Genomic DNA, 16,345 nt, shown 5'->3' with positions numbered 1-16,345 from the left:
TTTAACCCTTGAGAGGACAGGCTAATTTAGGCAATATAGTATAAGAATTGTGGAAGGTGATTACAGAGTAGTATGTCCAAGGGCACACAGCTAGTAAGCTATACAGAATAAATTTGAACCCAAATAGTCAGTATGTGAAAATATTAGCTTTACTAGGTCTCTACTATAAAATTAAATCATAAAATCCAATCAAAAATCATTTATAGGCAGGTACTAATGACAAAGAAAAGCAGAGGAGCCTAATTAAAACAAATAATCAATTTTCACAAATCACGGACACACCAGACCCTTTAACAATTTTACTAATTAAGATGAAAAAAACTCAATCAGGGCGTGTTTTTTAAGAAAGGAAGATTCAACTAACTTTTACAACCTGGAGTTTTTCTTTTAACTACATTTTTACACTATCTTTGAAGTGCACAATGTTCTATGTTTAGTGTTGCTCAATAAAATTGTCTGCATTGATAGAAATATTCAGCATTGGTGATATCCAATATGGTAGCCACTAGTCACAAGAACACTAAAAATATGGCTACTGAGATTGAGGAAGTAAACTTTAAATTTAATTTTTTTCAGATTTAATGATACAATTAACATATAATAGTAAGTTTAAGGTATACTTTTGTGTTGATTTAACGTATTTATATATTGTGAAATGTGATTACCACAGTAGTATTATAATAGTTAACACCTCCATCACCTCACATAATTACCATTTCTTTCTTGCGGTGAGAACATTTACTCTCTTAGCAACTTTCATTTATATGATACAATATTGTTAACTATGATCACCATACTGTACATTAGATCTCCAGGACTTATTCATCTTATAACAGGAAGTTTGTACCCTTTGATCAACATCTCCCCATTTCCCCCACTCCCCATCCCCTGGCAACCACCATCCTACTCTCTGTTTCTAGGAATCTGGCTTTTTTAGATTCCACATATAAGTGAAATCACACATTCTGTCTTTCTTTTCCTACTTATGTCATTTATCACTTGTGATTATGGCAAAATATTGCTTGAGCAATGTTGGCCAGTGTCCACTTGCATACGTTTTTTTGGCACCCCGGTATATACTCACACACACATATACATATACACACATATACGTATACACACACACACACATACACATTCACACACACACACAATATCCAGAAGTGGAATTGCTGGATCATATGGTAGTTAAATTTTTCATTTTTTGAGAAACCTCCATAATGTTTTCCATAGTGACTACACCAATTTACAATCCCACCAACAGTGCATAAGGGTTCCTCTTTCTCCATATCCTCACCAATCCTTGTTATCTCTTGCCTTTTTGATGACAGTCATTCTGACAGGCATGAGGAGATATCTCATTGAGGTTTTCATTTGCATTTCCCTTGTGATTAGTGATGAGAGCACCTTTTCATGTACTTGTTGGTCATTTATAGGTCTTCTTTGGAGAAATGTCTATTCAATTCCTCTGTCCATTTTTCACTGGATTGTTTGATTCTTTGCTATGGAGTTGTATGAGTTTCTTATCTATTTTAGGTTTGCAAATATTTTCTCCCATTCTGTAGATTGCCTGTTTGTTTTCTTTCTTTTCTTGTTAAGAAGCTTTAGTTTGTTATCTTTGCTTTTCTTGCTTGCACATTTAGTGTTATATACAAAATAACTGTTGCTAAAACCAGTATCAAGGAGTTTTTTCCTATGTTTTCTTGTAGGAGTTTTACAGTTTCAGGTTTTACCTTTAAGTTTATAATTCGTTTCGAGTTAATTTCTGTGAGTCGTATAAGAGAAAGGTCTGATTTCTTTTTTCTGCATGTGATTGTCCAGTTTTCCCAGCACCATTTTACTGAACGGACTATCCCTTCCCCATTGAGTAGTCTTGGTTCTCTTGTCGAGTATTAGCTGACCATATATGCAGCAGTTTATTTCTTGGCCTTTGATTCTGTTCCATTGGTCTGTGTGTCTATTTTTGTGTCAGTGCCATACTGTTCTGATTTCTATAGTCTTGCAGCATAGTTTGAAATAAGGAAATGTGATACCTCTAGTTTTGTTCTTTCTCAAGATTGCTTTGACTATTGTGGTTCCATACAAATTTTAGGATTATTTTTTTGTATTTCTGTGAAAACATAAAAGTGGTAAGAGTGGGCATCCTTGTCTTGTTCCTGATCTTAAGAGGAAAAGCTTTCAAGCTTTCAATGATGGGTATGATGTTAACTGTGGGTTTGTCATATCTGGTCTTTATTATGTTGAAGTATGGTCCTTCTATACCCAATTTGATGAGAGTTTTTATCACGAAAGGAAGTTTTATTTTGTCAAATGCTTTTCCTGCATCTATTGATCATACAATATTTATCTTTCATTCTATTAATGTGATGTAGCACATTAACTGATTTGTGTATGTTAAACCATCCTTGCATCCCAGGGATAGATTCCACTTGATCATGGTGTATATCCTTTTAATGTGCTGTTGAAGTCAGTTTGCTAATATTTTGTTGAGAATTTTATGCACAGACATCTATTGCATCTATATTCACCAGGGATACTGGCCTATCGTTTTCTTTTCTTGTAGTGTCTCTATTTGGCTTTGGTATCAGGGTAATGTTGACCTCGTAAAATGAATTTGGTAGTGTTCCCTCCTCTTCAATTTTTTAGAAGAGTTTGGGAAAGACTAACAGTAATTTTTTTTTTTTTTAATGTTTGGTAGATTCACCTGAGAAACCATCTCATACTGAGCTTTTCTTTGTTGGGAGGTGTTTGATTACTGATTCAATCTCTTTACTTATTACTGATCTGTTCAGATTTTTTATGTCTTCATTATTCAGTTTTGGTAGGTTTTGTGTATTTCTAGGAATTTATCCATTTCTTCAAGATTAACCAATTTGTTGGCCTATAATTGTTCATAGTAGTCTCTTACGATCCTTTGTATTTCTGTGGTATCAGTTGTAATGTCTCCTCTTTCATGTCTGATTTTGAGTCTTCTTTTATTCTTAGTCTAGCTAAAGGTTTGTCATTTTCGTTTATCTTTCAAAAAAAACCAGCTCTTGGTTTCACTGATCTTTCCTATGTTTTTTCCAGTATCCATTTCGTTTATTTCTGCTCCGATCTTTATTTCCTTCCTTCTGTTAATTTTGGGTTGAGTTTATTTTTATGTTTCTAGTTCCTTGAGGTGTAAAGTCAGGTGTTCATTTGAGATCTTTCTTTTACCTTAATGTAGGCAATTATCTCTTAGAGCTCCTTTTGATGCATGCCATAGGATGCACACACCGCCATATTACAGTGTTAAGAGTATTCTGAATTTGACTATATACTTACCTTTACTAGTGTGTTGTGATTTTGTTGTTTTCATGTTAATAATTATCAATCATCCTTTCATTTCAGCTTGGAGCGCTCCTTTTAGCATTTTTTATAAGGAAGGTTTAGTAATGGACTCCCTCCGCTTTTGTTTGTCTAGGAAAGTCTTTTATCTCTCCTTCATTTCTGAAGGATAACTTTGCTGGATAGAGTATTCTTTGTTGGCATTTTTTTTTTCTTCTTTCAGCACTTTGGATATATCATCTGTCTCTCTCCTGGTCTCTAAGGTTTCTGTTGAGAAATCCACTGATAAATATATGGGGGTTCCCTTGTTAAGTTTCAAACTTCTTTTACTTTGCTGCTTTTAAGATTCTCTGTGATTTTGACAATTGTATTATAATGTGTCTTGGAGAAGATATCTTTAAGGTGAGTTTGTTTGGTAACCTATGAGCTTCATGAACTTGGATATCCAAATCTCTCTCCATATTTGGGAAGTTCTTGGCTATTATTTATAAATAAGCTTTCTGCCCTCTTCTCCCTCTGTTTCCTTCTGGAACTCCAACAATTCACAATTTTTTTTTTTGATGGTGTCCCATATATCACGCAGGCTTTCTTCACTATGCTTCATGCTTTTTTCTTTGTTCTCCTCTGAACACATAATATCAAATTTCCTGCCTTCTAACTCACCAATTTTTTCTTCTGCTTGATCCATTCTGCTATTGATGGTCTCTATTCCATTTTTCATTTTCATTCATTGTATTCTTCAGCCCCAGAATTTCTGTTTGGTTTCTTTTTATGATTTATATGTCTTTGTTAAACTTCTCATTTTGTTTGGTATTGTTTCCTGATTTCACCGAATTGTCTGCATTTTCTTGTAGTTCATTAAATTTCCTTAAAACAGCTATTGTGAATTCTTTATTGGGTAGCTCTTCATGTTTTGGGGATCAGTTACTGGAAGATTATTGTGCTCCTTTGATGGTGTCATGTTTCCTTGATTCTTCATGCTCCTTGAAGTTTTGTGTTTCTGTTTTCATATCAGAAGTAGTAGTTATCTCCTCCAGTTTTTACCATCTGCCCTCTCCAATGCATCCAAATTCATATATTTTTTTTTTGCTCCAACAATGTGCTATAACTTTTTCTGCTGAAAATCTGGACTTCCAAAAAGGCTCTCTTGTCTAAGACAGTGTTTTTCAGGCACTCTCAAACCATGGAGCCATTTCACAGGCCACTGCAAGGACCAAGATCTGTATGCATGGGTGGGAAGACTCCTCCAGGTCCCTTGGCATATGGTGCTGGATTGCACAGCTTTCACAAAGGCATTTTTGTCTATGGATGGATGGATGCCAAATTGTTGGTGGTGGTGTGGGAGTGGAGGGACATGAATGAAGGACATCTTATTCAGCATGATACTGTTGTATAATTTTAATTTTAATCTAAATAGTCACATTAAGCTAGTGACCACCATAGTGTAGACAACAGTTCTGGAAGCTTTATTATACACATATTGTCTTACTGGAATTCACTTTTAAAAGTAAAATTAAAAGAAACCTGGAAATTATTGACTTTTAGGTATTCAATTAGTAGCAGTAAATAACAACTAAGCAAAAAGTAACATTTCTGGCATGCAATGCCAGAGTTGTGATCCAAAAGCTTGTTTTCCTTCATAAAGCAGTTATCAGAAATCATTAAAGAATTCCTCTTAACCTCTTTCAAGACAAATACCACAACAACATACCAGGGTTCCATTTACGTCCTGACTCAGGTTCTTCATCTCCCCGACAATGAAAGCAACTAGGTAAGTGCTCATCTTCACGCTCTCAGAAAACTCATCCTGAACAAGTCCATCTTCTACAGGGACTGATGATGTCTATAAGCAAAGGGAAAAGATGACAGTTCTGTAACTATGGGAATAAATGACCGTGACAAAAACAAAACAAAACAAAACAAAAACTGAGAAACTAAAAATCCAAATAGGAAATTATTAAAGGTGTTGGAATGTTTTAATCTCTTAGCACACGTTTCTAAACAGAGCATGGCCCTTAGTCTCGGTATGTTCTACTAGCCTTCATCATGAAGATACGCTAATTACAGTGAAAATCCTTAAGGAGCTTTTAGTCTCAACAGATGGCTTTAAATAAATGTATAAGTTAGAGGCAGTAAGTAACAGTGCTCTGTTTCTCCCCTTTAAAACACCACCCTTCCTTATGACCTAGGAGTGCTCTTCTCTAGTGCTACAAATATTGGGTTGTCGGAAAAGTCATGACATATTTTTTCTATGTTTTTCGTTGCACAAATGTGTCATGACTTTTCTGACAACCCAATACATTCACAGAAGGAGCTACAGCTGGGCTATCCCTCCAAGATGTCTGAAATGGCTTCAGAAAATACCATGCTGATAACCCCAAGAAGGTTAAGTGGGATCGAAGACATAAGTCACTAGAGAAGTCTACAATACGCACAAGATGGGGGAATGCACGCAACCTTACAGGGTTTTCTGACCAAGAATTCAGGTATGTTTTGGGATATGAGGCAAGTAGGCACCCTCCTCTTTGAGAATATGGCTGGGAGTGGAGCTGTTGATGTGATGTCCCTGTTGAAGGACAGCTCATGCCCTCTCCTGCCCACACGGGTGAGCTCCATAGCTTGTCAGCTGTGGCTGCCCCTCTTCCCCAGTCACATGGGTTCTTAGAGGCTCCTGTCAGGCTGCACACAGCCCCTCGGGTGTCAACAAAAGGATCCCCAAGTTCTGTGTAGCACAAAAACAATCCTGCTTGGTTTTACCCTTCCTGCCTCCCATGCAGAGCTTATATCCAAGACAGACGTTTGTGTTCTTGTTAAACCTCCACATTACAATCCTCATTTTTCAATAAGCAGTAAAACAGCAAGGTCAATCGAGATTCAACACTATCAAGTTTCACTGTTTAGAATAGCAAATTCACCATATCTCAGGAAATATCACTGTGACCTTCAGCACTCGTTTATAATATTAATAATTTTTATACAACTTTAATATGTAGTACATATTTCATATTTCCTGACCATACATTCCACATCCAGCAGGTCTTTTTCTTAAGTGCTCCTCAGGCTGACTTCCCAATTGATTTCAACATATATTTTAACTTGTATTTATATATCTTAAGAAAGAATAAGAATGTATGAGATCTTAATCATTCTCAACAGTATGGCAAAGAGAAATTCAAGTATTCATAACAAAGAAAGAGACCCACTCAAAGACTTTATAATCCAGGAACAGAACGGTACCTTAGGCATATTGGATAAAGCAGTGTATTGCTCCTCCCTTATGATCCTGATGATGAATGTGGCTTTAAACGCTGGTTCATCAAAACAAGGAAAAGCAGATCTAGCTGCCAGCGGTTCAAACTGAGTTGCTGCAAAGTACCTAAAACAAATGCAAATTTATCCAATAGTTATCAAGCACCTACTATTCAAGGCAACCTGCCAAGTACGGGGATAGTAAGATACACATCATATATGTAATCCCAGTTATTAAAGGATCCACAATCTACTGGGAGAGGTAAACTTGTCAGGCAGCAAATCATGACATAACAGTGAAAACAAAGGGAAGGAAATAAATTCTGACTAGTAGTTGAGACGCTGTAAGGAAAATGGCTGACAAAATCTGAAGAGGGCCTTAAAAAACGAGGAATATTTGAAAAGGTAGAGAAGGGAAGAGTGCACATTCTAGAAACAGTGGGAAGCACAAGGAAAGAGCAGTGCATGCTCAGGGACTGGAGATGGCTGGCCAATAGAGCTGGAGACAAAGCCACAAAGGTAGGTCTTAAAAGGGCTTCTGATAGAAGATCAGTATGAAGGGTGGTCATTAATTGCCATCCGTCATCTGTACAGACACCGGCTTCATCACACACACTAACCCTCAAACTCACAACTTGCACTTTCATGAAGACTGAGAAAACTCGGTGTCCTGTAGTATGCTGGTCTCCTTTACTCTCTTCAGGAAAGAATCAAACATTTCCCTCCCCTTCCCACAGCACAGCAATGACACTTGAGAATTTGACTCATATAAAAGTCCTCAATTAGAGGCTGGGAGAAAAGTAAAAAAAGCAAAAGAGGAGGGGCAGCCAGTTAGCTCAGGTGGTTAGGGCACAGGCTCATAAACCAAGGTTGCTGGTTCGATTCCCACATGGGCCATGGAGCTGAGCCCTCCACAACTAGATTGAAGACAACTACTTGACTTGGAGCTGATGGGTCCTGGAAAAACACACTGTTCCCCAAAAATATTTTTAAAGAAAAAAAGGAAAAGAGGAGAAAGGCAGATTTTTAATTAAGCAGAGGAATAAAACAGATTTGCATTTGGGAAATCATCCAAACATGGCCATAGAGTAATGAGGGCAAGTGCGGTGGCCCTAGTGTGTATACTGCAGGTACCATCAACATGGTACACACACAACCACCACTTTAGATATGACAGCCTTGCTTGCTTAGGGCTTAGTTTCCACTTTTAAAAGATAAGTAGAAAAGTGTGTGGGATTTGGAGTCAGAAAATATAAACTGTGCAATTTACCAGCCACACGACTTCAGGCGAATCAGTGACCTACGTCTCAATTCCCTTATTTATTAAATTAGGATTGAGGTAGGATCCCCTGACAAACACCTAGGGTTTTTGTTAGAATCAAATAAAACTATTCGTAATAAAAATTACTTGTATGCCATAAAGTCCTACATAGATGATGTTTATTATAAATGCTACAGAGTCATAATTATTCTTTCACACTTAAAAGCATTATACTTTTTCCTGGTAAGGATTTGCCAAATAACTGTTTCTATTGGATAAACTGCAAGAAAGATAACAATCAACATACACAAAACAATGTAAACATATTTCTAACATTACATTTCTTCATCCCACTCCCAAATTTTCATCCAGTTAACAGATTTTGGAAGAGGGCCACAAGGAACCAGGGGATAAAGTTTGATGATATCCATACTCTTCATATAAGAGAGTCTATACTTGGATCACCACTTTGGATAAAAACTGGATCGTGATATTGTAAGACAAATTAAATCTTAAATTATTGTTAAAAGAGATGCAATAATAACTCTCCCATAAAAGTCCCTTAGAGAAGGCTGCCGCTTGATGATACTTAGAATCTGTCCTACCTATTCCTGTGTTGAATGTCTTGAAACTTATTCTTGCAGTAGCGACTGCATTTGCTTTCAGAAATAGTAGTTGCAGTTTGAGTACTACCTCCAGCAGTGCTGAAGACAATTATGAATCAGCAGGGGGTCAGGTAAGAGAATTCAAAGCACCGAGGATATAACAATGCATAATGGAAAAGAATGAATGAGGGAGGCAGTACACCATAGTGGTTAAGAAAACGGCTGTTAGTTAAAATGACCTTGGCTTTGAGTTCCCCTTCTCTACCTGCTAAGCCGTAAGATGTTGGATGAATCACTTTATGTGTCTCTGCCTCCTCATCTGTAAAATGAATAAAATATTAATAGTGGGTTTGATAGGCCAAACAACTAAACATATAAAATGCTTGGAAGTTTGTAGTACTTCAGTGTTCAGCAAATATGGGCCATGATTATCACTGGAATTTAGGAAAGTGCATATGAAGTTCATCATGGCAAGTGAGGTCTGTGAAAAAAAGAAGGGTCAGGTTTTGAAAGACCTTAAACTAAATCCTGTTGGAAATGAGGAACTACTACTGAAGCATCGTAAGCCAAAGACCAACAAGGTAGAAGATGGGTGCAAGAGGAGGAGGAAACTGTGAGAAGAAGCCAGGAGATCAGTTCAGAGGATGCTTCAAGGGTTCAAGCAAAAGACACATTGAAAGACAAAAATATAAAACACATCCCCACCCTAAATTTGTTTACGAGTTCCTTCCATGTCAGTTTGTTATTTAGAACCTTAAGTCTATCATCAACTTCTAGATTTAATTTCAAGGTTACTGACCATCTCCACCTCTTAGATGATGTTGGTAATGTTCCCTTACCATAAGCAATGTAAATTTGTGTTTGGCATTTACATATGTTCGGATTTTCCAATCAATAAGGAATATATCCCTTAATACTTTACCTATTTGTTTAAATATTTATTCTTACTATACCTCGGGGTGGGGAGGGAGTACAAAAACTTCTCTAATAGAACTAAGCAAAATTAAAAGTGGGAAAAAGACCAAAAACTTGCTTTGAATTATAGTTTTCAGACATCTTGAAAGGTATAAATAATCCTCTGTACATACTTTAATCTTACATCCAGATATACATTTATGTAGAACATTCATTTTACTGAACCAGAGTGGTTAATGAATGTGTATATTTTTTTGTAACAGCAGTTTCACAGACTAATTTTTAAAATACTATTTTTTTAATACTTTGTTTCTTGATTTTAAGAAACTGTCTTCCATTTTTCTAGCATTTTCCACAACTCAATCCAGCCCATGGCAGGAGTGAATAAGTGACCATTCTCCAAATTGCCTTATTCTGCCACATGATGTTTTTCTTCCCGTTATATAGTAGTAGGTCCAAGTGACTCAAGAGCACCAATCTGATTGGAAGAGATGATAAAGGATTTGTCTTAAAAGTTTGCTTGCATACTAAGAACATTGTTTTTATATAGATATATCCTACAGTTACTAAAGATAATAGAGATTATAGAAGGAGAAGTAAAGCCAAGAGGCCCGAGCTGCTATTGCAGTTATCAACTTGCTTTTAATGTCAGATCTCATGAAGAGCCAGCATGCCAAGTATTGCATAAAGGGACACGAGAAAAATTACTAATCTGAATAGGACTGCAGATCCTGCTTTTGTCTCTTTCTCCATTTAAGGATAACAAAACTTCCTCAAATAGATTTAAAATATTTGTCTCTAGTTTCCTCAATACACCAACATACAGTAGCCAAATGGCCAGCATTAGTAATTCACAAACTGGTTTACAAAGTAATATGAGAAAATGTTTCAACTGCATTAAGCAGATCTCACAGCACTTTGTGCACACAAGAGGACTGACATTATGCTAATTAACAATAACCTGTTTGCAGCATGCTCTGCATTTTTCAGGAAATTTGAACTATAAGCTATGGATACTAAGATTAAAGTACAAAATATATGGTCCAAATAGGGGGCTGAAAATGCTTTTATGTTTTGAGTCACTGCTTTAAAAACCAAATTAAGTCTCTTCTAGATTTTTAAAAAATTTCCATCAGAAATTCGAAAGAGTAGCATTTTTAGAAAACAAACCAGTAAAGATTAAGAATACTAAAAATGATACATGTAAGCATACAACACTTCTTCACACCCTTTTTCTCCGTCTCACTAAGTACTTCCTAAAAGTTCTGCACATTAAGAAAATAGCTCTTAAAGAATAATCCATATTCTTTCCTCTGTGCTTCCGATCAAGATCTCATAAGGTGAGAGAAAACGAGATTCATCTTATAAAATGTAAAAAGCTCAAGATAACATAAGTTTTCGTGATAGATTGTAAGTGATATAATCTTTATCCATTTCCTTCCATCAGCATTTCCTCCCACCCCCGCCATGATATATGATATATGCTCAAGGCTTCAATTAAAAGAGAAACAGTACATTCTTCCAAATCACTCTTCTACTATTTTACACGTAACATCCTAAATTTTTAAAAATTGCAGTTCATGTCTCTGGTATGGGCAAAGGAATACAGACTGCAGAAGTCATCAGAGAGCAAAGGGGCAGGATCATTTCAGAGGGCTACATACTTTTTCTCTTTACTTTCATCTGTGTAGGAGATGCCATAAAACCCACTGTAAGAGCTAGATATATTGGCTGAGTACTCTATCTTCAAGGTATAATTCTGCCCTTCAAGAAGGGTTTCAGGGGCGACAATGGCGATTTGTTCATGAAATGGATATTCCAAGACCTCAACTTGTTTTTCCTGGCTTGAAGCTGCTGACATAAAGGTCGCTCTTGAAATATTATGGCATTTGCTGTGAAGAATAATATTCCAAGTGGCCTGAAGAGCCTGGAGTGAAATCGTCACAGAACCTGTAAATGTCATTGAGGTTAGGTTTGGGTGTAGGGTAAGTTCATAGCGTAGTGGCATGATGGCAGTGGGCAGCCTGTCTTGAGCCCACGGAAACAGCTTCCCATTGGTCGCAACCGGCTGGATTAGTCCCATGGATTGGTTTTTCTTATGGCACCCTTCTTTGGTAAAGGTACACCTGGGCAGTAGATAAATCACCATGATTACAGAAACAGCGACCAAAATGACCAAAGCGCAGACCCCTATGGTCCTCGCCGAGGGCACGGAACAGGGTCCATCTGGGCTCTGCCTGTAGCCGGCCACACTGTTCCGAAGGCCTGAGCTTCTGTTCATGAAGGACATGCCCAGCAGCTTTGCAGATGACTCGTAATCCTCTTCGTCCTCGTCCATCTCATGCTCACCAAGACCGCGCACCAGCAGTCGGGAGCCCCGGGGCTCATATTCCACCTCGTCAGGCTCCAGAGGGTGTAAACAAGGCTCTTTGGCTAAATCCACCACATCTGGTTCTTCCTCAAACATGCTGTTTTCAATCATGTTCCTGGGGAGCTGAAGCCGATCTAAAATACCAAAACATAAGGACAAGGCACAGAGTTAGGAAGAAAAGCTCATAATAAGCTGTCTGCTAACAAGACCACTTTTAAGATTTTTTTTTTATTACTAAGACTTATTTCCATCTCAGAGCTACTGAACTAAGTAAGATGCTTATAATTTTCTTGTATCCATTAAAAACTCACGCATAAATAAATGTACACTACGATCATGAAATAAGAAAGCAAAATAAACAGACTAGTATCAAAACAAGGTATCCGAGACTCAATACTAATTTCCTTAACACACTCCTGCCCAACAACCTGGACTCTTGTCCTGAGCCTTTAGGGGCGATGCTTTGGCCTGCCTCTGGCTGTGCCTGACCCCACAGGGTGAGGAGTCAATAAGATCAGAGATGTGCTCACCCATAGTCCATGTCCCCTTTCTGGGGTTCTGGCCCCAGAATCCCAGAATTCCTGCATTGAGGGCCTTTGTGGGTCTCTTCTCTGAGTCCCATTGTCCCTAAGGAGGGCCCCACACAGGTATGCCCCGTTATAGTCCTAAATAGTGGTCAAGCAACAGGCTGGGTTATTTTTTCCTCCCAGAAGAGTGATGTTTCTGTTCTACAGCAAACTGAAAGTTGGCAAATTATATAGGAAATTTCCATAACCAAGAAATAATTTTAAAAAAGACAAAAGAACTGTAAAAATCAGATAAAATTACAATCCAACCTGTTTTTTCATGCTTCTGGGGCATTCAGAAGCACAACATATTCCCCTCTGTAACAACCACATTACACGACATGAGTATTAAGTGGATCTTGGGATGAGGTAATGGTGGGAGCTTTTATAAACTACAAAGAACCACACTCTCCAACTTGCTAAGAGTCACTGAGAAAGAAAAGACTCAAAAAGTAGATGGATAAATAATCACATATAGATCAATAATTCCTAGGATCAGATTATTCAATGTTCTTTATGTAAGAATCATAGAATTTTAGCTTTTAAGGGATCTCAACAATTTGATCGTTGAAACCCCTATTAACCTTTCCCTACGAGGCACTTTATACATATCATTTCTAACCTTCACAACAACTATAAAATGGGGAGTATTATAATTATTTCAGACATGAGAAAACAAACAAACAAAAATTATCTCTATAATGTCACAGTTATTTAGTCACAAAACTGACATTGGAGCCCCTTTCTAAAAATCTAATTATAAATTTTAGATTCTTTCCATTAATATATTGCATCCCTCTACTCAACTAATTCAATAAAGGATGAGAGCTTATACCTAAATTATTTATTTCTTTTGTGCTTGGCAATGAAGTTGCCAAGAATATTATTTTGCCATTAGCAGAGAAAAACACATAAAATTACTTAATATCTAGTTTAACAGAAATGCCATGTAGTTTGTGCTATTCAACAAATACTAAATAACTAAACAATGGCAGCTCATAACCCATGAAACAAAGTATCAATAAATATTAAGATAAAATTTACAGTCTTGCTACTCAAAGTGTGTGGTCTATGGAGCATCTGCAACACATTGCAGCTTTTTGGAAGAGTAGACAGGCTCCAAGTCCCTTCCCTGAATTGAAGTTTAACAAATTCTCAGCTGATTTATGTGCCCATAAGCTTGAGAAGCACTGGTTTAAGCCTTCTCCATGGTCAGCACTAGACACTCCATTCCTGGGTGTGCTCCAGCCACCCCAAACTTCTTTCTATTCCGAGAATAGCCAGGCTGCTCGTTCATGCCATCTTCCTCTCTGCTCCCTTTGTCTGCAATGTCATCATTTCCCCCTTCCATCCCAGCCCACCTGGTGAAGACCCGTTATTCCATAACTCAGCTTAACTTGCTACAATGTAAATTAAGAAAAATTATTTTTTTATTCCCTTTTAAAAATACATTTTGTTTTCACTTCAACTCACCCATTGTTGCTTTGGGGAGCACAGAGACACCAATTAGGTTGTCTTTTCCTACCTCCTATCTATCCTGAACTTCATAAAAACTATACTACTTTAAATAAAAGTTTTCTTTGAATAACACTTTTTAATCACTTTCTAGGTATGGGTTTAGCAAGCTGCCATCTATCCATCTCCTGGGAATGGTCTGGAAATAGAAGAAGGGTGATAGTTCTAATATCCTGCTTTGGAAATTTAGTCTCCTAAACTTCCTATAGCGCCCCAAGTTTTTATGGCAGTTTTGTTTTAATAGTTAATTGTGCTTGGGGGCCATTTACTTCATTAACAGAGCAAATATTGCTACAATTGAACTTAAATTTTTTTTTAACTCTTAATGAACAGTTAATGGTTAGAAATTTTCTGTAGTAGTTTATTAATACCTGGTGTGCTCCAGATTACCGGTAGTTGCTTAATTTGCTTTTCTATTTTAAAACACCTAAAAAGCCTTTTACGACTTACTTATCTCATATGGGAAAATCATGTTCTCTTAGGCATTTGCCCGTGTTTTGGTCTGTCAGACCTGATGCAGACAACAGTGAGGTCTGAGCAGTACGGTATCATTTAATAAATTTCTACACCAACTCTAGGTATGATTTCAGCTTACTATTTAGAGCATTCCCATCCCTGAATTCCATCCCCCTAGATGTTTGTTTCTGTATTTTGTATTCCTCAGCCATGCCCTATTTAAAGCCAACAGGTCATCTACAAGTCTGACCATTTTAGCATCTCCTGTTTGCAGGTCATTAATTTCAAATCTGTGACACGGGCTTAGTCAGATGCCTGCCAAAATCCAGATAACTTACTTTTACTATTTATCTCACAGTCAGATTAATACTATGTAGAATTTTAGTCTTTCATAAATGGAACACATTGACCTATCTGCTGTATTTTACTGCACATTAGAAACAAATTTGTAGGTGTGTACAATTATATCAAATTAAATATATCAAACCAGAGGAAATCACTTTCATTACAGGTAGCCCATGAGGGCTGTACTTCACACCTATTTAAGAAAATGTTGCTTTGGCTTCTTAAGTCGGGTACCCTTTGATCTTAGCATTAAATTGTAACGTAACACACGACTACCCTTTGCTCTCATGGAATTTATTTGTATTGATAAAAGGGATCCTAAAGAAACAGGAAATTTTCTAAAGCCTCTTAAATCCACAAACACAAGCTATCTATAAGCCAAAAGCAAAGAATGTCCTAGTTGAAATGTTTCAGTTTTAAATAACAAAGGCCCATGTGGTTATAATCTAAGAAAACTGAAGACATTTCTTTTCATCAGACACCGTTAACTGGTGCTCCTTGACGTTGTCTGTGGACCACTGCCAATCTGCACACTGTGTTACTTGTCTGTGACAGGATACACATAGAAAAATCAGTATTTAAAAACTTCTATAGCAATTTGACAGTAATTTTATGTCTATAGAATTTAATAATTTAAAAATAAAGCTTATATTTTGCATGTCTTTTTTCATTTCAGTTTTCCAATAATTTACCTTTTATATGCCTACAAATTTTCTGCAACGGATTAAAAATTTAAAAACAAGAAACCTTGATTTTTCATCAGAGGTAATGTGAGAAGCGATGAGTTGGATTGTCACTATAATGGCAATCCAGGTTGATATAAAGTTCTCAACTGTGACAATGGCAATGGAAGTGAAAAGGAGGGCATGATTACAAGTCATATTAAAGAGGGAAGTTGATGTCAATTCTTCATACACATTCTGGCTTGGATAATTAGAAGAAGGAATGCCATTCATTGAGATTAAGATACAGGTTTTCATATTCTCTTTATTAAAAAAAATAAAACTTCTTTGGAGAGAGTAGTGAGAATGGAGCTATGAGATGGCATTCGGTATGGGACATGACATATTTAATATATTTGTCAGATTGCCAGGTGAAGATGTTTGGTTAATAGCATAGTACAGAGTTAAAGGCCTAACGTCAGACAGAGGTTGAAATTCTGGCTCTTCTACTGACTGCTTGATCTCAAACAGGTTACCAAACTTGTCTTAGTTTCAATTTCCTCACCTATAAATGTGGAAAACATTACTATTTTGTAGGACACTTACAAAGGGTGACCCAAGTACAAAGTATGGATGATAAGTTCAGTAAATACCCACTAGAAAATGTCAAGTCACCAGTCTCCATAAATGTGGTTAGCAGTGCTTACCAGCTCAGGTCTAAAAAAGAAAGTGTGTTATGTGTATTTTACCACAATTACAAATAAAAAGTAAATGAAAAAACTTTTTGTTTTAAGTAGAGAAAGCAGATGGTAATCCAGGGTTAAATATGTAAGGAGGATATGATGAGAAGCAGCTAAGGGAAAATGCATAGAGGGTGCTGGCAAAAGAGTAAGTGATTAACTGAGGAGTTCAACTTATTATAAAAAAACATAACAAAAAGTAAAGCTATGGGGCCGGCCGAGTGGCGCGATGGTTAAGAACTGGCTTGGGACGCCAGAGGGCCCCGGTTCGGATCCTACATATGAGGGCCAGTGACACTGCCTTCCACAGCTGAGATGCTGAACAACAGCTCAACCTGGAGCTGGGCTGCC

General features: G+C 37.1%; 1 protein-coding gene across 5 annotated transcripts in view; it reads right to left on the bottom strand.

Moving 5' to 3' along the window:
* Positions 1-16,345, bottom strand: part of LNPEP (leucyl and cystinyl aminopeptidase) — an 82,470-nt gene that overhangs the window by 37,016 nt on the left and 29,109 nt on the right. For all 5 annotated transcript variants that reach the window (XM_019656282.1, XM_019656285.1, XM_019656283.1 and 2 more), the window contains exons 2-4: positions 11,004-11,844; positions 6,547-6,685; positions 5,021-5,152 (exon numbers count right to left, since the gene is read on the bottom strand). In XM_019656282.1, the coding sequence (XP_019511827.1) occupies positions 5,021-5,152; positions 6,547-6,685; positions 11,004-11,844 (1,112 nt within the window). The remainder of the gene's footprint in view (positions 1-5,020; positions 5,153-6,546; positions 6,686-11,003; positions 11,845-16,345) is intronic.

This window comes from Hipposideros armiger, unplaced genomic scaffold, assembly GCF_001890085.2.
Source record: "Hipposideros armiger isolate ML-2016 unplaced genomic scaffold, ASM189008v1 scaffold_257, whole genome shotgun sequence".
Taxonomy (NCBI): Eukaryota; Metazoa; Chordata; class Mammalia; order Chiroptera; family Hipposideridae; genus Hipposideros; species Hipposideros armiger.
This window is presented reverse-complemented; position numbering and strand designations above follow the sequence as displayed.